At 43.8% G+C, this 23895-nt stretch overlaps 1 protein-coding gene across 1 annotated transcript in view; it reads right to left on the bottom strand.

The window, feature by feature from the left end:
* Positions 1–8132: 8132 nt before the first annotated feature.
* Positions 8133–23895, bottom strand: part of LOC143956517 (tyrosinase-like) — a 38546-nt gene continuing 22783 nt past the window's right edge. The window contains exons 3-5 of the mRNA XM_077466718.1: positions 23485–23698; positions 19166–19307; positions 8133–8524 (exon numbers count right to left, since the gene is read on the bottom strand). Coding sequence (XP_077322844.1) covers positions 8344–8524; positions 19166–19307; positions 23485–23698 — 537 coding nt within the window. The 3' untranslated portion in view covers positions 8133–8343. The remainder of the gene's footprint in view (positions 8525–19165; positions 19308–23484; positions 23699–23895) is intronic.

Consider the following 23895-nt stretch of genomic DNA (forward strand, 5'->3'; position numbering starts at 1 on the left):
AACCTCTTCCTTGGCCGCTAGCTGGGTTATATGTGCCCCACTAGCAGCCAAATAGCACCGCTAAAATGATGGTAAAGCGCCGCTAAAACTTGCGTTTTACCATCAACGCCTGCCCGCTCCAGTGTGAAAGCGGCCTTCATTAGTGATACAGAAAATTTCTTACACTTAAACATTTATTAAACAAAACAAACCTCCAATCAGTTTACTTGTATGTATGATCTAGATTAAAAAAAAAAAAAACCTATATATTAAATAAAAACGGGTAGTCAAAACTTTTGGACAAAAAAAAAAAAAAATGGACTAACTTTACTGTTTTTATTTTATTTTTATTTTTTAAATGGTGTATTTTTTTCCCAAAAAAATGCATTTGAAAGACCTCTGTGCAAATGCCGTGTGACATAAAATATTGCAACAACCGCTATTTTATTCCCTAGGATCTCTGCTAAAAAAAAATATATATAATTTTTGGGGGTCTAAGTGATTTTCTGGCAGAAAATACAGGATTTTTACTTGTAAGCAACAAGTGTAAGAAAAGTATTTAAATGGTTAAACTGAGAACTTCTACACAGAGATGATTTCATTCATTCAGTGTAAACATTGTATCATTTAGTTCTTTTCTTGGCAGTCTGCCCAGAGAGGAGGAAAGTGTTGCTATGACAACTCAGCAACTCACACTGACTTCTTACAGAAGTCATTTCAAAGTCCCGCTGTAGAATCGGCTTTTTATCAGCAGAATCGGCCGATGCCGATTATTTAAAAAACGGCAAATATCGGCCGATATATCGGTCGACCTCTACACGTGGTCAAGCACTATTTTTGTTTGAACAAACAAGATCAACTACACTTTTGTTGTTCATTCATATGGGACATTATCTACACTGTGTTGCACTATTATACATCTCTTGAATTTTTCATTTTTGTTTTTTGTTTTTTAAATGTATTGGACATTTGAGTTACAGACAAATGTTTTTTTTATCTGATAATTGATTTTTGAAAATATTTTTCACTAATGATTTTCACACTATTTGGATTCACAATATTTAGATTCTCATTATTTAGTTTTTTTTACCAAAATTCATAAATTTTCGTATTAAGTCACATTTACATTTAGAGGTTAAGCGCTGCACTTTTATCTTTTCTGTTTCGTTGTGCCTAGTATCCTGGTTATAGTGTTCAGCTGCTGTTTTTAATTTAATTTTTTTTACTAAGCGCAGATTTTCTATTTTTTTCTTGTTAAACATAAAAACAAAACATAAAAAAACACACGTGCATTTAAAAAAAAACATTGTTGTTGTAGAGAGGAGCCAGGGAAAGAGAAACAGTGTCTTTTTATTTCCACAAATGTGTGGCTAATATTGAGAAATTTTGGAAAAAAATTTTGGTAAATGCTTTCAAATCAATGGGGAAGGTGAAATGAACCATTTTCTGACCATGGCTTTTTCTGACATTTTTTTGTTTACAAGTAAAAATCTGTATTTTTCGATAGAAAACATTATATATATTTTTTTTAGCAGAGACACTAGAGAATAAAATGGTGGTCATATTTAATGTTGTGCTGTATTTTTTGGGAAAAAAAGACGCTCTAATGAATTTAAAAAAACCAAAAACAGTAAAGTTAGCCCAATTTCACACTTCTCCCCAGCAAGTGGGTATGTTCTACGGGAGAGGTTGGCTGGGTGAGTAAGACTCTGTTTCAGACAATGTGTTTGGGGTACTGTGTGGGTACGGGCATTGGGGGACTGGAGCTACAGGCTAATTTCAAAAGTCAACCCATTTGTGATCTTCTTCTGTGTTAGTCTTCTGCCGAAAGGGGAGATGTGTGACGGGAGTCACTTTGGGCAGGGGGGCTTGTGGAACCCAGCTTACCCTAGGGAGCTCTGGAAATGCCTTGTCCAGCTCCTCCGGCCCCTCCTATGTGTGAGTTACACTGTGCCTATTAGAGGCACAGGGAGGCTGAGAACCCCCGGTGGGTCTGCACTAACTAGACTCACCTTACAACCACACCGGACACATTTTGTGTTATCCCTGATGTCCTGGGTTCTATATATGTGGTTTCTGTTGAAAGAATGAAGGGGTTCTTTTCACTTGGGAGAGTAATACTTCTGAACAATATCCCTCATGAAATATATGAAGATAAATTAATTCCACCTTTCTGGAATATTATATGAGCTTGGTCTCATAAACTGTTGTAGACTTTTTACTAAATCGTTTGAGGTGTGGCTGTATCCCATTGTTCTAGTGTTTCTGTCTGCCTTGGGACATAGTATTATGGGATGTATATGTGTTTCTAGCATGTAGACTGGGGGCAGGGTGGAGGGAGGGGGGAATTCCTCCAACAACCCTCCCTGGTGATAAGATGGTCTACTGATGAGAAGTTGGAATACACCTGTATGTCTCTTGTTAGTGAACGCATTTTACCCTGTCCTGTGTCATTATGGAAAGAAGAAGAGGGGGTGGGGGATGGTCCCTAAGTGTATATCTCTTTGTACCTGTGTTTGAATAAACAGTCTTATGCTTCTTCACCCAACACTGATGCTTCGACAAGTGACTGGGTGGGCTAAGGGATCTTGGATCGTGCTGGTACCGGGCAAAGGAAGCTTTTACTGCGGACATACTCTTAATGTTATGCCAAGTAAGACAGGTCCTCTTTATTGAGAGATGTGGGGGTCAAAAAGACTCCACGTCTCTCATTTACCTTTTAAAAGAAAAAAAAAGCAATTTTGACTTAAAAAAAATTAAAACAAATCCTGTCAATCTGTCCAACGACCAGAAGTGACATCAGATGTCGCTCAGGTCCTCCAAGGGCATAGTCGAGTGGGGACAATCTTGCCCTCACTCAGCTTCCTGCCTAGCTATTAGCCGCATGGGATCAGATCAGAGCTTACCAACGGCGTTGGTAAGCTTGGAATTGACCAGGAAGCAACGGGGGTGGGGGGGGGGGTGGCGACACCTCTCATGGCACCTATAAAAGTGATCTTGCTGCAAATCTGCCACTGCGATCACTTTTAGCTGAAAGCCGGCTGCCTGACTGAAAAAAATATACAGGGCTTATGGCAGCTAGTTGGCTAAATATTTCAACGGGGACACTAGTTCTGGTAACAAACAGGGATTCCCATACTTTGGAGCAGTGGGCGGCCACACCATTAGGGGCCACCACTGGCCCTACCTCAGATCACCCGAGGAAGGGCCATGGCCCGATGAGCATTGTCAAGACAACAGCCACGCTTTCTCCTTGCTTCCCTCGACTTTTTCTTCACCATCTTGAGCTCCAAGCCTCGCTTTGAATCTGGTCTCCCTGAGCATTTGACGTCAGGCCCGGAAGTCCCACGCTCACTGGTTCCTATTGGGGCTTGCTTTGACTGTCTCCCGGGCCTGTTTCCACCTACATCTGGCTAGCTGTGCTGCCGCTCACCGCTGGATACCATCAGGGACTCGGTCCAGGCTCTACATCGTCTCCCGGTCCACACTAAATTTGGGGTTTCCCTGCCCCTTCCCCATTTGTGTGGATTCCATAGGGGATGCATGAGGATTCCAACACTGCAGCAAATCTATCAACAAGCTGGTCCATTGGCCTTTGCCATAAGGTATCATTATAGTGGTGAGCAAGCTGATTGTCTACCATCTACGCAAAGGAGAGTTTTAATCGTTTTTTTTTCATTTAAAAAAAAAATCATCTTATGGCAACAATAAATTGATAAATGGTTCTTCTTATTGATTTTTGCCTGTGTATCTGTCTGCACAAGACTGGCTCGAATTTCGATTTTCCTTATGGTTGTCATTGACTGTATATAATTTTTTTAAAGTGTATCTGAACTGTAACGTGGTTGTAAACCCTTACTTCTCAGTTCCAGCAGGCAGGAGGCCAGGATCTGACTTCACACACTGCGCAGCAACGAGCAGGGAGCTGAGTGTAATTTGAGACCTGAGTGGAGGGAAAGGGCACTCCCGCTCTACACAGTCTCAAAAAGAATCATGCACAGCTGAGGCCGTCATTCACCTTTTGTGTGCTGGAGGGGGGCTGGAATATCTCTTGAGAGTCTGTGGGGTCAGGATAACTTGTCAGAAGTGAATAATGCAGATAGCAGAGGGAGGAGAGAGGAGACAGAAATCGAGCTGCTTTGGATTGAGGCCCATACACACTATAGAGGGATATGCATGGTTTATTTTTCATTTCTGAGGTTTAGTATTTCTTGGGAAGCATTAAAATTAGGGATGCACCGATACCATTTTTACGAGTACCGATACTTTTTTTTTTTAGTACTTACCAATACCTATTACTGATACCTACTACAACTGTTTTGTTTACACTTCAGCTGTCAGCAATGGTACAAAGCATTGAAAAGTTATTTACAAATGAAAGAAATATTTTTTTTATTTACATTTTGCGCTTTTTTCAATGTGAAACATAGAAATATATGTTAAAGGTGGAAAAATATTAACGAACAAAGCAAACAAAAATAAAGTTTTCATTATTAATTATTAACAATGTATATTTTTATTTTTATTTTTCAGCGGCTGAGCAGTGTTGTTGATAAACATTAACCGACAGCTTTTTTTTTTTTTCGACAGCTTCAATTGCTGGTCTTTAACATTTCAGCTGTCAACAGGGGAACCCCACTGACAGCGGGATGAGTCATCGTTTGTTAAGGAGGCGGTGGCCCAGATCCTTAACAACCTATAATTGACAGATTTTTTTCTTTCTACATTTCAGCTGTCAGTGGGAGAATCAGGCCGGCAGCTGAAGGAACCAAGTCTGAAAGTATTGGTTTAAAGCGGTTTTGTACCTAAAAATTTAACTTCATATTATTAAAAGCACATGATAGAATACTTACCTAAATGAACCCTGAAAAAAAAAAAATATTCATTACTTACCTTATATTTCAGATGTTTGTGCTGACTTCCGGGCTGTCCTCCCGTGGGAGTAGGCGTGGTTATCATCCTTGCAATGGTCACTGGGAAATTTCTAAGCTGTTTCCCAAGAATCCATGGGGGACAATGAAATTGCGAAATCTCGTGAGATTTCGGGAGGACGCCGGTCACATGACGAGGGCGTGTCCGAAATTGCCATTTTTAAAGTGGGCAGGCAGCTGTATCTGCCATTACCACCGGAGCATGCTGGGAGCTGAGCGTCATAGAATAGAGGAAGTAAATGCCTGTGGGCTTCAGACGCCCACACTTAAAATGGAAAACGCCTGAGTACTTTTTTAAAACTTATCCGAAGCAAAAGAATCGTCGCGCCGGGGGTCAAAAACACGCCGATCGTGGATGCTAACCGACGGTAGCAATCGCCCACCTGTGACACAGGTAAGAAAAAAAAAAAGCAGCGGAATCCCGCTTTAAGTATCAGTGCATTTGCTCGAGTACCGATACTTGAGAAAATGCTTAGTATCAGTACCGACTGGTATCGGTGCAACCCTAAATAAAATATGATTACACACCTGGAGATCCTGCCAGGTCCCTTCACCCTGTTTGTTTCTGACCACACTAGGCGGGGAAGCAGATCCATCTTAGCATGGTCAGTTTGGGTCTGTGCCCTCTAAACAGGAACAACAGGATGCCTGTGCTCTCACAGTCAGACTGCTGCTAGCACGACCACCCACCCAGGCCTGCCTTCTGCTGAGAAACGATGTGGCTCTACTCACCCATGGTCAGATCTCTGCAGGATGCCCTACCACCCACCCGAACCTGCACAGTTGCCTGAGAGCTGCTGGGATATGTGACCTCAGTAGGAGCTGTCAATAGACCCTAGGAGTCCCCCCCCCCCCAGAGCCTATGATGCAGAGCCTAAATAGCAGTTATGTCACTGCTCATAAACGTACTAAAAGTAAATGCATGTAGAAGTTTTTTTTTTTTTGTCTTAAAAGGGTTGCCATAGGTTAGTATTGAAAATGAGTCAAATGTTTTAGGATAGACAAGGTTCACATTCACTTTAAGCATATTTTTCCTTACATTAAAATAAGTGAAATGTTACTGTAAAATCAATTTGACTGAAATCACTCCAACGGGCTGATATGACCCTGACGACAGTGAGCGGGGGGACATTTCTCCATCATCTGAGCTTCCTTTTGCTGTTGCTTGTATTTCTCTCCTCGTGGACTAGACCGGAGCACATGTGTTGAAAGTGTAACTTTACCTATATTGGGTAACATAAGTTCTCCCCTACAGCTAACACAGTTTACCATCTGGTTCCTCAGACACTACTGTATCTGTGTAGCATACAGTACCAGTGAGCAATGCCACATCACCTGTTCTGGATTACCCTATTGGCTCAGATCCACGTAGTTCCTCCCTGAACTTGCCCTTTTCATTACTGTTAAGCCTTGTTCTGCCTGCCAGAGTTGTTCCTCAAGTTTTAACCTTCTTGAACTGGGAGTATCTGGAAGCCACTTAGCATCACCATTAGTGCACCATCAAAGGGGCCCCAACCATGCCGGCAAACAATAAATTAAAAATCTTATTTATTATAATATATATATATATATATATATATATATATATATATTATATCATTTTTGGAGTGTTTTCCTCCCTGTTCATAGTATTTTGACTTTAGCAACGTTTCACCTTCTAGGAACACTGAAGTCCTGCAGGCAGACTTGGACCTAGCAAAGTCACTCCAAGACCTAAGGCAGCATAGCTTCCAGGGGTTTATATTATCTGTTTCTGGCTGCCCTTATGATTATCTAGGTGACTGTGTTACAGTTTAAGCTGATTGGTAAAACCTAGGGCCAGTTACTCATAATTATCCTGTATTTTAAGTGTAACTTTACCATTGTTATTCATATCACCCCTTATCTCTGTCTACCTTTACCTACGCTATTTTATGACAATGTAATTTGTTTGTTTTACTAAATAGTCTGGTGCTTGCATTCTTTAAAATAGTATTATAGCTGGGTACTAATATACTATAATAGTACTCAGCCTGGTGTATCAGAGGGGCTAAAGTATTTGGGAAGGTCAGGCCAGCAACAGAGGACCCATCTTAACTAGCACCTTCGGGGGTAGCGCTACACAAGGACTGAAGATGGGTCCTTAAAGTGGAAGTAAACTCCCCTATCGTTTTCAGCCAAGGAAGCCGCCATCTTTGCCTCTGTTTAATCTTCAACTGCTATGGTGCTGCACATGTGATTCGTTATGACACCAGCCATTGGATGGTTTGATAGTTTGGCTGAGAGCACAGCTAATGTGCAGTTAGCATTCCCGGCATGCCTTTTTTTTTTAACTGTTTAAATCCATGGGTTTACTTCCACTTTAACCCTCAAATACATTAAATGTATTCCTTTAACCAATATGATATGAATTCCAGTTATGGATGTTTTGCATAGTTATCTAGCTTGGATTAATGTAACTATGCACAATCCATACCTGACCAATCTCCCTGCAAGCTGGCAATCGTTGTTGTAGGTACCACTACTACAGTGATCTCCACTAGCTTCCAGGTCTCTTGCCGAGTGGTTGCCCTTGGTCAAATTCTCGGCATGGGCACCATTTAGAGAACACTTTTTTTCAATGAATGCAAAAAGTTCTTTGATTTGACAAGGTGGAGAGGCAGGGCAGTTATATCATGATCTCCAGCTCGTCCAATCAGAGATTGCTTTACATTTATTGAGAAAAAAAGTGTTCATGTAAAGTTCAGGACTCGGAAGCTAGGGTTGATCACTGTACTAGAGGTGCCTACTACAGTGATCTCCAGCTTCCACAGGCTCGGCCAAGTATGGCACATACATACTTACATTGGTCCATACTGGTCCAATGTAAGTAAGCATAAAATCCATATCTTCAATTCACCTTTAAGTCTAGAATCAAAATTTTCATGTGTATAATTCTTCACTCAAGGCTCAACTTGAAGAACCAGCTCCCTGCCTGGTCCCTTCGGGAGTAGACCAGCCCAGGACACTCACAAGGGCCCATAGACCATTTATAAGGGAGGCTCAAAGCTGAAACTCTGATTATAAACAAAAATGGACCTTGAATTCTATCCAGCACACCTAAAGCGTTCTAGAACATTATGCAGCAAGTGAAAAGAGAATTCCCGACCGCCATGTTTCTTTGGGGCCAGTGACTCAGCTGGTGTTGAAGATATTGGATCCCAATTAAGTAACATTTTCAGACAAAAAAAAACTGACCACTACTGATGGTAATTATTTTTTATTTTGCAGTTCCATGTCAATATGGGTTACATAGTTACTCTGGAAAATTTTCATCAGGATTTTTGAAGTGAGATGATTGGACAGATTTGTTATGAGAGCTTGCTGATGTCTTCAGACCAAGCAGTCATTTGAAGAGGTTTTCCATCCCACCAAAGACAGACCTCAATCTGATAAGACTTGCTGCAACAGAATATTACAATCCCTGGTATATAGAGTACTTGTATCCAAATGCATCTGACTTCTGCAATAACTGTTTATTGGTGTAACACGGGAAGTACGGAGTAGCGCACTCATTAGGACCTTGACCTGGTTGATCATTTTCAGGGTACACATCTGAACTTGCATTGTATTTATGAAGCCATTTCTCATATATCCTAGAAATAGTTATGGAAAGATAAAGATAATAAATCTCCATACAAAAATCCTAATACAAAAAAGTCCTATTTCAGTTTTGCCATTGGGGGATTCTGTCAACTTCTCTTCTCCTGTATCACCCAATTACTCCAACCCTGTACAGCGCACACACACCCCACAATTATCCCACATTTCTGGCTTCCTCTGTCCCTGACCACCAAAACATGTCAGACCCCCATCAGTCCCTGATCCTCCAGAGAAATGTGGCTGGAGCAACTAATAGCAAAAACTTCCAAGTTAGCCCTTTAACATTCACAGCAGCTCACCTCCCATTCCATATCCATTCCTGGCCACCTTACTCACTCCTCTTTATCCACTAAAACATATTGATTCCTCTGGCTACCTTATCACCCCTCCCTTCCCACCTTACACCCATCCCTCTCTGATAGTCTCACTATCTTTCACTGACATATCCATTTCTGGCCTCCTCCTCCCCATCAATTCCCTACCCCAATGACAGATATCCATTTCTGGCCTCCTCCTCCCCATCAATTCCCTACCCCAATGACAGATATCCATTTCTGGCCTCCTCCTCCCCATCAATTCCCTACCCCAATGACAGATATCCCTTACTGGCCTCCTCACCCCCTTCAAATCCCTAATCCATGTGCCCGGTCCCTAATATAGCAGGGTACCAGGCGCATGGATTCCAATTTTTTTTTTTTGAAGCACATGATTAATAATTGGCTTCAAAAAAGGATGGGCTTGGGGTGCAGAGCACTGCTCCCCGGAACTGACCCAGTTGTGTGACAGTAGCAAATTAATATTCACTATTGTCTTCCTGATTCTCCTCCAGGCCAATCAGGAAGCAGGTCCTGAGACCCGACTAGCCAGGGGGTATTCCAGACTTCCTATTCCTGGTGCAGGCCTGTGGCCAGGGAGGGCTGGAGCTGGCCTCTGGAAGCCGTAGTGAGCATGGAGGCTGAGGTTGGGCAGGAGCTGTGGGTCGGTGGAGCAGATGACGAATGACATGCTGGTGGTGACTGGACTGCCAGAAGAAGTGAGTACACCCCCTCCCCGCCCATACACCGTACAATCTCATTGATTACCGCATTCCCACCTGTCTCCCGCAAGAGGGGCGGGCTTGGCGCTAGATTGCCCCCCCACCAAAAAAAATATTGAGCACCTGCCACCACTGACGCTACTGTACCCCAATGGTTGCCCTGACCTTGCAAGTCTCCTGACATCTCTGACACCCAGACATTTTAGCAAAGAAATATGGATGCAGACACAGAATAATTCACAGTAAACCAGTTGAGTTTAACTTTGGATTTTGCAGTAAATAGAATCAATAAAAAATGGATCAGATAAGAGAAATCAGGTTATTATTACACTCTTTCTATGAACAAACAAAATGAATGGTCAACTGAAGTCCCTGAATCAGCAAGTTTAACCAATCAAGGTCTATGGCTGCAGGCCAGAAGAGGGTAGGAGAATGAGCAACGTGGAGTCAGACCACTTTCTTCAACCTCCTGATACCATAGCTCCTCTTTAACACAAACACTTAACACAGTTAGCAAGTTGTGTCTGAAGTCTATGAAGTAGATTTCTTAATAAAGAGAGTTTCTTGGTGATATGGGGCCGGATAGATGCCCAATGTTTCTGTCCCTTATGGGGGGATAAAGTAGTAAATGTAGAAATCTTGTGTCTTCAGCTAGATCTAATGGAGGGGCCCAAAGTAATTGTTATTAATAACATTCGGCAGTACATTAGATATTATAGATGTCTCCTTATAGAGCTCTAATGAAGGAGCCAAAGTAACGGTGTTTGCATATCCTTGGGCAGGGCTCAAGTCCTGCGGGAACGCATGGGAACGGAGTTCCTGTACTTTTTCCACAACAGGAACTCGGTTCCCGTTAGCTACCTTGTTCTGCAAGACTTTGAAGTATGCGAGCTGTGTGGCAGGTGCTACACCAGCAGCTCGCAATAGTAAGTGCCGCACACCTGACCATTCAGCCATTACCAGTAGGGGGCCCCATGACAGCTTCCACTTCGATCTACCTGTCAATCACAGCTAGCTGACAGGTTGATCAGGTCCCTGCTGCTAAGAGATTGTATTTAGTCAGACCTCTCGTGATGCGCTCCTCCCCGCCGGCCCCTCCTGATTTTCTGTCTCTTCATCTCCCCCCCCCCCCCCACACCCCAGTGTCTTGTTTACTTGCTCTGTGTGTAGGGCTGCAACTAACGATTATTTTCATAATCGATTAGTTGGCCGATTATTGTTTCGATTAATCGAATAATCGGTTAATAACCTAAAAAAAAAAAAAGGTTTGCTGCAATTTGCATTTTTACATATTTTTTTTTGGCCAATTTGTTGTTGGGCAGATTAAAAAAACACAAATTGCCGCAAAAACGCATTATTACATGCTTTTCTGCAGCTTCCCCATTGAAGTACATTGAACCAAAATAGCACCGTTTTGCGTTAAAAAAAAAAAAGTCCTCGTCTTTTCCAAATACGCAGCAGCTGAAAAAATCATGGATGTGAACGTGTCCCATAGGAAACCATGTAAATGAACTGTAGTGCGTTTCTGCAAAAAAAACACCAAAAAACAGAGATGTGACCCAAGCCTGAGATGTTTAGTAACAAATTGGGATTAAAAAAAAACTAAAATTAGTACAAAAAGAGCAAATAATCGCTACTATAAGGGGTTAATTTTTTACTATGGGGCAGTGAAAGTAATATTTACAGTAGCGATTTGCTCTTTTTGTACTATAAAGGGCTAATTTTATTTTTTGTTAACCCCATTATGTTAGTGGCTGATTATTCGATTATGAAAATAGTAATCGATTAATTTCATAATCGATTAGTTGTTTCAGCCCTATCTGTGTGTCCCGCTGAATTCCCCCTCTCCTCTATCTTCAGTGCCATATGATGAGAGAACCCAGAGGAGGAGCACAGCTATTCTGCTCACAGGACATGCAGGGAGAGAGGTGAGCTGAGGGAGGAACATCAGTTTGGGGTGGTAAGCTGGGCACAATACCTGGCAAAGTTTAATGCCAGGAGGGAAGTTTATGTGGAAATATGTGAAGGGTTGGAATAGCAGCGAGTGTGTGTTGGAGCCCCTGCAGAGTTTGCAGCCCCCCCCAGGCTAACATGCATCTCCTAAGCAGGAACACATCACTATCTCCCCAACATTCTGTCCAGATAATGTGCAGTTCATTTATGACCTTTCCGTTTAACCCTGTGTTATCCAAACTCTGTTCAATGAAAAGTGTAAACTCACCACATAAACACTCTATATACAAAATAACATCCCCAATAAAGATCAGAACATGATGTTCACATTTACATGGAAGAACAACTGAATGAATGCTGATTATTCAGAGAATTACCGGATTTATGTTTATTGAGGATTGTTTTTTTTATGTACGAACAGTTAAGCTTCATACACACAATAAGAAAATTGGATTAAAAATAAAATTTTTGAAGTGTTCGTGCATATGAGAGTATCATTTATTTATATTTTTGGTGGGGGGAGTGGATCTTGGGTGGGAGTTCCCACACCATTTTCGCCAGGACTTGACCCCTGTCCTTGGGTGTAAAGAGTGTAAAGGGTGGCTTTCACCCACTCACCAATTTGGGCGACAAGAAGCTCAGGAGAAATGATGAGAAGATCCTGCAGCCTCTGCAGATACAATGCTCAAGGCATGGCTCTCGACCCCGCACCTCTCAGCACCGCAGCTCTGCTGGATCTGTGATGCAGGTGATGAGGGTGTCTTCTTGGCTAAGACCCGATGACCTGATACTGTCAACAGCAGATGTGCCAACACTTGATCCCAGAGGCTTTGCCTTGCCACCTAGCCCGCAGCAGAGCCCTGGCCTTTGGATCACTGCTTTCAGATGAAAGCCGTGGTCTCAAGACACCAACTCCTCCCCAACACAGGCTATTTATCCCCTCTCCCATCATTCTGTTCTCTTCCTTCAGCCGGCTGGAACTTGTAGTCCAACACAGTCTGGCTCCAATGCAAACTTGGCTTTCCGAACTAGATGTCTCAGGATCCTTTGCTCTTCTCTCACAAATCCTCACTTGCTCTGCATTCAGAATACAGTAAACAGTCTGTGCTGAACAGCGGCAGCCCGTCTATTAAGGGCGCACGCCACCCCCCTCCCCCAACCATGCTTCCGGCCTCCTGATCTACATAATCTACATAAGCAAACAAATACTCTTGCAGTTATCTAGTGTTCAAGGGATAACCTCTCAGGCCTTGCTACCCTCCAGGATAGGGGCATCCTAGCAGTCATAAGAGAAATAAAGAAAAGAGGGCACACCGGCCTTGTGCATTATCCTCAATAAATCTATTAATGCAAACAGATTAAAAACTACTCACAAACAAGTGAAGAAAAATCGCTGTTCTCTTAGGAGTAAAAAAACGCTCATATAGAGCATTATATGTATAAAGTTTATACGAGTTTAGAAGAGTTTTACGTTTTTTTTTCTGCCAGTGAGCTCCAATCAGAAATGCGATCCATAAGATTTTTTTTTTCCTGCCTCTAAAAGTTGATCTCAAAATATGCCTGGAAACTTTTTTTTTTTTTAAATTGTAATTTTTATTGAGAGAAATTTTACAGAATATAAAGACATACAGAACTGACAATAGACAAGGAATGTCTGGAGCATACCGTATTGGAGAGACTGATAGAACCTCATGGTGACTACAGGTATACAGTAGCAGTCAAAAAATAAAAATAAATGAATAAAAGAAAACAAAGCAAAACAAAGCACATAAAGGAAAAAACAAAAACAAAAAAAACCCAGAAAAGTAGTACGTAAAACAATATTAAAATAAAAAGAAAGACTGAGGCTGCGTACACACGGGCGGACTGTTCGCCCAACTTTGTCCTCTGAACAGTGTTTCAGCGGACAGTCCGCTCGTGTGTGGACTTCAGCGGACAGTTTCAGCGGACAGTCTGACGAACAAAGTTTTTTGGAAATCCCGTAAAACTGTCCGCTGAAACTTGGTTTGAGCGGACAGTCCGCCCGTGTGTAGGCTTGTTCGTCAAACTAAGTTCCGCGCATGCTCAGAAAGGATTTACACGCCGAAGGTTGCATTGCAGTGTATAGGACGTCGTTTTTCTAGTCCCGTCGTACGTGCCGTTCACGTCATCGCGCACGGTTTCAGCGGACTGTTCGTTCATCGTGTGTGGTCAAGTCCGCTCATGCTAATTTTGAGCGGACTGTTTGTCAAACTGTTTGACGAACAAGGTTGGGCGAACAGTCCGCGCGTGTGTACGCGGCCTGAGAGTCATTGTATATTTCGTAATGCAGAGGTTGGGGGTTTTGAACTGGTGCTTCAATAACATGACTAAAATCTGACAGAAGAGGGCTTCCTATCACTATAAAATTTCCTCAAGAGATAAGGTAAGCTTCGAGTGGCTGTTGGGCCAGTAAAAAAGACTTAAAGTACCGACATGATACCAAACACTGGGGATCGAGAAGGATAGGGAGCACTAGGGGATAGCTAATGACTGGGTGGCTAGGGGTACCGAGGGCACCTGCGGGAGCCCAAAGGTCGAGGCGTCCCAGGGGGCCCAAATCACGCCAAACCGGTCAGTCCCATCCTCCACCATAGCCGTCAGTTGTTCCATTCTGCGTATGTCCTTGATGGTTCGTATTAGCTGAGTCTGGGTTGGGGGCTGAGTAGATAACCAATTAGAGGGGAATAGCTCTTTTAGCAGCAAGCAGAACATAGGAGGCTAATTTATTAGCTGCCTTCCCCAACCCCGGGAAGGGAAGGCCTAGGAGAAGGTGGACAGGGTCCAATGGAATGGAGGTGTCAAAAATCTGCTGGAGCATGTGAGATACCATGGACCAGAAAGGAGCAATTAGAGCACATTGCCAGAAAATATGATAATGTGTTCCCTTGGCATTTCCACACCTCCAGCACATGGGAGAAAGAGAGGGGTGATATCGATGAATAACCTCGGGGGTGCTATACCAGAACAGTAGGACTTTATATGCTGTCTCTCTCTGTGCAACGCATCTGGAAATTTTAGAGGCGGAGGACCAAATTCTGGACCATTGTGAGAGAGTGATTTGTTGATGAAGGAGCTGCGACCATGCACCTGCAGGCATCATCCCGGTACCGTTTTGTTCAGCGGGCGATTGACTTTCCAGCCATAACAACCGATGCAGCTAAAAGCCGCTCGGCTGTTATGCCGGAGGAGCGGGAGATGACGTCCCTCCCTCCCGCCGCCTCCCGCCACTGTTACCGGTGCTCCCGCTCGATCGGGAGCACCGATTCCTGCTGTGATGCCTCCGGCTGCTGGGGAGGAACTGGAACGAAGCCGTAATCGGCTTCGTTCCAGTCTCCTCATAGTAAACACGGAAGTAAATGACGTCACTTCCCGTTTACTCGGCTGCCAATGGCGCCGGTTTAAAAAAAAATATCCAGTATTCAGAATCGCCGTTTTCGGCGATCTGAATACACTGAAGTGTAAAGGAGGGGTGGGAGGTCTTTTAGACCCCCGATCCCTCCATAAAGAGGACCTGTCACCACCTATTACTGTCACAAGGCATGTTTACATTCCTTGTGACAGCAATAAAAGTGATCAAATTTTTTATTTATTTTTTTAAACAATTTAGTCATTTTAAAATAAATAAAATAAATAAAAAAATAAAATAAAATTTTTTAAAGCGCCCGCCGTCCCCGCGAGCTCACAAAGCAAAGAAAACGCATACAGAAGTCGCGCCCGCGTATGTAAACGGTGTTCAAATCACACATGTAAGGTATCGCCGTGATCGTCAGAGCGAGAGCAATAATTCTAGCCCTCCTCTGTAACGCTAACCTGGTAACCGTAAAAAATGTTTAAAGCGTCACCTATTGAGATTTTTAGGTACCGTAGTTTGTCGTCAATCCACAAGTGCGTGCAATTATAAAGTGTGACATGTTTGGTATCTATTTACTCGGCGTAACATTATCTTTCACATTATGCAAAAAAAATGGGATCATTTTACTGTTTTTTTTTTAAATTCATGAAAGTGTCCCTTTTCCCAAAAAGTTGCATTTAAAACACCGCTGCGCAAATACCGTGTGACATAAAATATTGCAACAATCGCCATTTTATTCTCTAATGTTTGGGGGTTCCAAGTAATTTTCTAGTAGAAAATATGGATTTTAACTTGTAAACACCAAATTCCAAAAATAGGCTTAGTCATGAAAGGGTTAAAGGTGTTTTTAACTAGCCTGCTGGAAATGTCATTCTTAAATGTGTGCGCTGTAATATGTTCTGTACTGTTTGTTGGTCTTATAGCAGCACCATCTTGAATTTAAACGCATTAGGATGTGCCCTCCAAATATGTTTTCTGTATATTGTAATAGACCCTGACCAGGTTTTTTGGGGATGGCGCACCCCTCCCCCTCTTCATTACCTCTTATTTAGTGGCCATCAGTGCATAGGAGGAATCCCTTCAGTTCTCCCACATGGAGGGTTTTGGCTCCCATGGTTGAGACGCAGGATCTTTCATTCTATTACTAGGGTAGGACCCACTAATTCTGGGTACTTTGACGCAGTAAGTGGGCTTAGCACTATATAATCATAAAGTGTGACCAAACCCCCGTATTTTTTGAATATGTTCAGGCGTTTTTAACTAGCCTGCTGGAAATGTCATTCTTGAATGTGTGCGCTGTAATATGTTCTGTACTGTTTGTTGGTCTTATAGCAGCACCATCTTGAATTTAAATGTATTAGGGCGTGCCCCCCAAATCAGGGCCAGATTAAGAACATCATGGGCCTGGTGCTGAGGATTTTGGTGGGGCCTTTTATAAACAATAAATAAATAAAAAATGCAAACTATTTTTTGTTATAACAAATTGAATTAAAGAGAGAGAGGGAAGATGAGAGAGAGAGAAAGAGAGAGAGAGAGAAAGGGGGTGAAAGAGGTGTGGGGGGTAAGGGAGGGAGGATGAGAGAGAAAGGGGGGATGGGAGAGAGAGGATTCACATGAGGATGTGTGGGAATGACATCAACGCAGCCTGGCCAAGGCAAGTGACCGAAGGCACAGAACCCAGAAGGAAGTCCGGGTGAAGATGGAAGTGCCCGGGCCCCGCCGGACTGATCACAGCACAGCACTGGAGGGCTCAGTCTGACCATTTAAGTGTACCCTAATGTGCTAATATGCTGGGCATACTTGTACATTATGGCATAACCTACCCCAGGGCCTCTAAAAAGTAGTAATGTTAGAAAAGTTTACTAGCACTTTAATATCACAGGAGCCTCTAATGGGGCCCCCTACTGCCCTGTGGCCCTTGGGCAGTGCCTAAGTGCATAGTTGTCAACATTTCAAAAATAATTTCAGGGACGCTTTTTTTACAAGTGCTATATTTAGAGTAGCTGACATCCCCCATGTTCCTCTATACATCACAATAGTAATTACAAAATGAAATAAGTACTAATAATGGGGCAGAACAAATATGAGGACTGTGAGATTTCCTTTAGTTGAACTGACAAAAGTGTGCCCATTGTAGAGCTGGTAACATTGAGGATATTCAGTATCATTTTAAAGAACAGTTTTTGTGGGTAAGAGGCATAGGGGAGAAGTATGGATGGTATAAAAGTGGGAAGGATTTGCAGATGAGGGAGAGGAATGTGGAGGGTCTAACAGTGGGCACTATGTACATGAGAGGAGTGCAGAGGGTATGGCAGTATGCACAGCAGAGGAGTGTAGAGGGTATGACATTGGGCACTATGTATAAGAGAAGAGTGTGGAGGGTATGACAGTGGGCACTATGTACAGGAGAGAACTGTGGAGAGTATGACAGTAAGCAGTAATTACAGGAGAGGAGTGTAGAGGGAGGATATGACCGTGGGCACTATGTATAGGAGAGAAGTGTTGGAGGTGTGACAGTGGGCACTATGTATAGGAGAGGAGTGAGGAGGGTATGACAGTGAGTAGTATGCATAGAAGAGGCATGTGGAGGGTACGACAGTGGGCACTATGTACAGGAGAGAAGTATATGACAGCGGGCACTATGTCCAAGAAAGGAGTATGTAGGATATGACAGCAGGTGTTATGTATAGGAGAGAAGTGTGGACGGTATGACAGTGAGCACTATGTATAGGAGAGAAGTGTGGAGAGTATAACAGTGGGTACTATGTATAGGAGAGAAGTGTGGAGAGTATAACAGTGGGTACTATGTATAGGAGAGGAGGATGAAGTAATCTGGGAAGGAAAAATGTAAAGGTTTGTGGAAGGATGTTTAGGGACTGCGTAGTGGTTAAGCGGGCCAGACATGGAAATTACACCAATTAAGCAGCCATATTTGATCTATGTATGGGTCAGGTTTTCCTCAAAACAATCAGTGCTGCCAGCTATAGTTAGCAACACGAATCATTGTATTCACTGGCAGAACACAATAACACTGCGGGAGTGATCGCCCCATTCACAGGTCAGCAGGTTAGAGGGTGTGTGGGGACAGGCTGGGGAGAGATACTAGTCAGTCCCTGGGTAGGTACTGGTTAGTATCAGAGCCAGATACACACATGTTACATACGCCACGATCGCTAGAGCGAGAGCAATAATTCTAGCACTAGACCTCCTCAGTAACTCTAAACATGTAACCTGTAAAAAAATGTAAAGCATCGCTTAGTACACAACAAAAAATTGTGCTAACTTTAGTGTTTTTTTTTTTATGAATGAAAGTTTCTTTCCAAAAAAAAGTTTGAAAAATTTGCTGAGCAAATATCGTGTAACATAAAAAGTTGCAAAGACCACCATTTTATTCCATAGGGTCTCTGCTAAAACATTATATAATGCTTGAGGGTTCTGAGTCATTTTCTAGCATAAAAATATGATGATTTTTACATGTAGGAGAGAAGTCTCAGAATGGGCCTGGGTGGCAAGGGGTTAACTATCATAAGTAATATACAAATAATTATTATAAGCACTGTGAGGTCATCCTCTCCATCTGCTGCAGAGTGTTCCAGCTTGTATTTATACTGGCCACTCTGTATGCAGCTTCTGACAGGCTGTACAAGGAGCCCCGTATCTCCCGAACCATAGATGATAGCAGCCCCATATTTTAACCAGTGCTGGAGTGTGTCTTTAGCTACTTACCCCCCCCCCCCCCCCCCCACCCCGCCAAGCTGAGCTACAATCCTCGAAGTCGATCTTTATTTATTTTATTTTTTTGGGCAAATGGGCCTATCTTGATAAAGGGGCCTGGAGCTGCAGCTCCAATAGCCCCTATGTTAATCCGGCCCTGCCCCAAATATGTGTTCTGTTCACAAATCTGTCACACAAAAGTTAAAAGTACAGACACACATGTTTCGAATCAATGCTAACCAAACACAAAATTAGCAGAAGGGGCCAAAAGGGTGGCGCTCAATAGATGAAATTCCTCATAGTACGTCTAGTACGTCACTGCATTTTGTTTGTTGGCTGACAATTGTGAACCATTAATATGCAAGACAAGATCCAGGGACACGCCCCGAAGACAAACATCTGACGCTCGATTGGCCAACAATTGTATCGTGTGCACAAGGCTTTAGAATGTATTACAGCTGAAAAACTCCGCTTCAAACACACTCCTTCTGGGTTTTTTTTTTTTCCAGGCAGAAAAAAGCCATGGATATATCTTAAAGATTTGGTGAGAAGACTTACTTGTCAATAAAACAATGGTGCAGTAGAAACATTGGATCATTGCTGGAGATTGGAACCTCGCCCATCGTCCCACCAAGGAAGTTATGGACCAAGTTATGCATTGTAGTCTGTAACGTTATCCCATCTTTTGGATTTAGAAAACCTGCAAAGATAATATAACAAGGTTATGATCCTCTGGTTACATTTCTTTTAGCCCTTGTACACACGGTCGGAGATTCCGTCGGAATCTTTCCTATCGGACCGATTTGTCGGATATTCCAACTGTGTGTGGTCTGCATCGGACTGTTTCCGACGGACCAACTTTTCCAACTTGGCGGTAAAATTTTCCGACAAAATGCTCCGATCGGACATACTCCGATCATGTGTAGCCTACTCCAAAAAATTGCCACGCATGCTCAGATCAAATTCCTAGACCAAAGCTATTGGCTACTAGCCTGAACGTAGTCCCGTCCTAACGAAATAACGTCATCACGTTATGTACAATCGGAATTTTCCAACAACTTGGTCCGGCCGTGTGTATGCAACATCACTTCCGGACCTCTTCCGGAATTAATCCGTCGGAATAACTCAGACGGATTTGGTTGTCGGAATCTCCGACCGTGTGTACAAGGGCTCAGAGCTCCCATATCTTTCTATTTTCCCCTAATAGGTCTGTAGGTACTACAAGCTAATGTTGAGTTTGGCAAATTAAAATATTAAAAATCCCTACTAAGCTATTATTATGTTTGCTATCTGCATGTAGAATGTCCCTGTGACATAAACTAAACAAATTTCTACAACCATTTCTGTAGCACAGGTTTCTATGGTTTCCCCCATGGCTTTAAAAATCAGGTACATACCCAGGAATTTGAATTTCTTTACCAGTGCTGGGCAATTTCCTCAATGTGTCAAAATGTAGTTAAAGGTCCAGTCAGGAAAGGGGGGGACAAGCCCCCCTTCCTGAACCATACCAGGCCACATGCCTTCAACATGGGGGTGCTTTGGGATGGGGGGAGCTTTTTAAAGGGGGCGTCCAGATTCTAATAAGCCCCCTGCTCAAAGATCCCCACAACCACAGCCCAGGACTGTTGGAACAGAGGCCCTTGTCCCCATCAGCATGGGGACAAGGAGTCTTCTCACCCCAAACCATCTTGTCCCCATATTGATGGGGACAAGGGCCTCTGTTCCAACAATCCTGGGCTGTAGTTGTGGGGATCTGCGAGCAAGGGGCTTATCGGAACCTGGAAGCCCCAGATCGTGCCCCCCCCCCCCAAGTGAATGAGTATGACGTACATTGTATCCCTACTCATTCACCCAAAAAAGTGTCAATAATAAAAAAAAAACACAGTTTATTAAAAAAAAATTACAACAAACGTCCCCCCATGTAGATCCATCATCAATCACGATGCCTGGCACCACAGACGAACCCAAAATCAGGAGAAAAAATAAAACTCTGCCCACAAGGAAGGCTGACCACTGAATGCCCGCGCTGCCGTTTGACAGTTCTTAAATAGGTAAGGGACGGGTCCACCTGGTGCCATTGACCCAGCATACACCGGTTGGCGAAGTCACAAGGTAGTGGGGCCAGTAGGTGACGTCACAAGGTGACCCTGCCCCTTACCTATTTAGGAACTGTCAAACAGCAGTATTCAGCAGTTAGCCTTTTTTTCGCGAGGGCGGAGCAATTTTTTTTTTTTACGGGTGCTCGGGCGTCCTGATTGACAATGGAGCTCCATATGGGCACTGATAGGTGGCACTGATATGTGGCACTGATGAGCACTGATAGGCACTGTTAGGTGGCACTGATGGGCACTGATAGGTGGCACTGGTGGGCACTGATAGGTGGTACAGATGGCCACTGATGGGCATTGACGGTGAGGCGAGGAGAGACGATTACCAGCATCTCCGTGTTTACATGTGACTAGCTGTGATTGGACACGGCTCTTTACACCAATCGGGTCACGCCGTGCTCTAGGAACAAGCCGTGGCCGCGATCTCCATGCGGGCACATGAGAATGGCTGTTCTGGGACAGCAAGCAGCTAAAGGAATTTTTCATTTTTATTGTTTCACCATTAACCACTTACAGACCAGCTCACGCCGATATACATCGGTACTTTGAAGGAGAATATCTTTGTTATGGCAGCGGCTAACAGCCGTATCCTCTTCTTCAGTGAGCGGTCCGGTTTAAGATAAAAGTGGTCTCTGCAGCGGATTCGCCGCAAGATCACTTTTATCAACGGCGGGAGGGGTCCCCCCAGTCTGGCCAGTTTTTGACAATTCCTTTATTTAAAGTCTTCTTCTTTCCATCTTTTTCGGGTCTTCTTCCTTCCTTCCTTCTTCCTTCATCCTTCGGTTTCTTCCTCCATCTTCTTCTTCCTCTGCTTCTTCCTCTGATCCTCTGCTTCTTGCTCCGGTGTTCTCGTCCGGCATCTTACTCCACAGGGTCTTCTTCCCTGCTTCGTTCTTGGGCCGCTCCGCATCCATGGGAGGCTCCTGCTGTGTGACGCTTCTCTTCTTCTGACACTTCTATAACGGAACTGTGGGTGGGCTTCCAAATACCAATAAGCCCCCCCGCAGACCCCCACACCCACCGGGCAAGGGTTGTGGGGATGAAGCCCTTGTCCCCATCAACATGGGGGCAAGGTGCTTTGGGGGGTTACCTCCAAAGCACCCTTCTGATGTTGAAGGCATGTGGCCTGGTGCGGTGCAGGAGGGGGGGAGACGCTCTCTCGGACCCCCCTCTTTTCCTACGGACTGCCAGGTTGCATGCTTGGATAAGGGTATGTTATGGATTTTGAGGAGTACCCCACACCATTTTTTTCTTAATTTTGGTGCGGCGTTTCCCTTAATATCCATACCAGACCTAAGGGCCTTGGTGGGGGACCCATGCCGGTTTTTTATTTAAACTTAAAGTAGCCTGGCCTGGGGGGCGACTTAAAGTAATGTTGTAAGTCGCCCCAAGTCGTGTTGAAGTCGCCCCAAGTTGCGCTGTGATTCATACTCAAGTCGTGTCCAAGTTGCCTCCCAAAGTCACGCTGGAAGTTGTGTTGCCCCTGTGTGAATGGACTCTTAATGATACGGCGTGCACTATTATCAATGGAATATTATTATTGCTGTTGCGCATACGAGTGTGTCGGTTCACACGCTCAATTATTGGTTTATCTGGTGCACCAATTAAGGTATGAACAGGCGCAGCACATTCATCTTAGTAAATGACCCCCAATGTCTCTCTCACAGCTCCATGCTGCACTGGCCCACACCCTGACCTGGGCAGGGGAGTTCTTGAACCCTGAATCACTGCCCACCCCTTAACTATAAAGGCTGTGCTCACCTGTACAGTCAGGCTGCTGGTCTCTGGTAAGACATGGACATCGAAGTAGAGGCTTCTTTCCTCTTGAGACTCTTTAAAATCTCTGGACTCCAGGACCCAATCCAGCAATCCAGGAGTTACCAATTCTAGAGAAAAGTGTAAAACCAGTTTTCTCTGCTAAAAGTAACCATCCTGGAGTCCCTCACCCTGCATCAGTGAGAACCCTTTGTGGCATGTAATCCATCTAAAGCCGCGTACACACGGGCGGACTGTATGGCCTACTTAGTCCGTCGAAACACATTTCAGCGGACAGTCCGCTCGTGTGTGGGCTTCAGCGGACTTTTTCAGCGTGCAGTCTGGCGTACTAAGTATTTCGGATTTTTCAAAATTCTGTCCGTCGTACTTTGGTTTCAGCGGACAATCCGCTCGTGAGTAGGCTAGTTCGACGGACTAAGAATGGCGCATGCTCAGAAAGGATTTACACGGCGGAAGGTTGCATTGCTGTGTATTGGACGTCCTATTTCTAGTCCCGTCGTACGTGCTGTACACGTCATCGCGCAAGCTTTCGACGGACTGTTTGTGCATCCGTGTGTGGTCAAGTCCGTTCATTCGAAAGTAGGACGGACTGTCCGTCGGATTGTATGACGGACTAAGTAGGCCATACAGTCCGCCCGTGTGTACGCGGCTTAACACAGTGGCGAGGAACTACAATATTACAGTCCCCTACTGGAATGATTCAATTGTTCTGTTTCTTATGGTGACCATTTTCACCTTAACAGAAACTGGTGGGGAATCCAAAGTTCCTTATTCGTAACAAAAACAGGAAGTGAGGGGGAATCGTCCAATGGGGACACCGGATTTTGTCACAACTGTCTAAGAGGTTATATCCCTGACATTTACCCTTACTTCCTGTTGTGTCTCCAGGACACAGGGGGGTTCTGCTCTGACAAAAACAACATTACATTGTTATTGCCAGATATACACTTTGAGGGGTAAAAAAAAAAGAACGTTACAGTGCTGCTTGCCCACCTTCTAAGGCATTACGGAAGCTATTTTGTGCCTTTCTGTTGTATGGAGGGCGGTCAAAGTGTTCCAATTTCAAAGTGTCCTCTACATCTTGGAAGGTGGGTGGGCTTCGGGCGTGAGGATTAGCGCCGGGCTTCCTGTGCAGTCTTTCCAGCTGATTGAAGTCATCAGCAGCAAGGCAGTAAGAATCATCATAGTTGTACCCACTGCAAATAGACTAAAAAATGGAAATATAAAAAGCCTTGTTAATACAGAAAGGCGAATGCTGATTTTCAAAATCATCAGTACTTCCTGTTGATCTTCAGTTAGTTATTGGGAGAGCATTCCTCCAGGACTCATGTATTGATATCTGAACCCAGCCTAGGTGATGCTTTGCCCCCTAGTGTGTGTGTGTGTGTGTGTGTGTGTGTGTGT

Source organism: Lithobates pipiens, unplaced genomic scaffold (assembly GCF_037356315.1).
Source record: "Lithobates pipiens isolate NorthernLeopardFrog02 unplaced genomic scaffold, aLitPip1_a1.2 Scaffold_37, whole genome shotgun sequence".
NCBI classification, from domain to species: domain Eukaryota; kingdom Metazoa; phylum Chordata; class Amphibia; order Anura; family Ranidae; genus Lithobates; species Lithobates pipiens.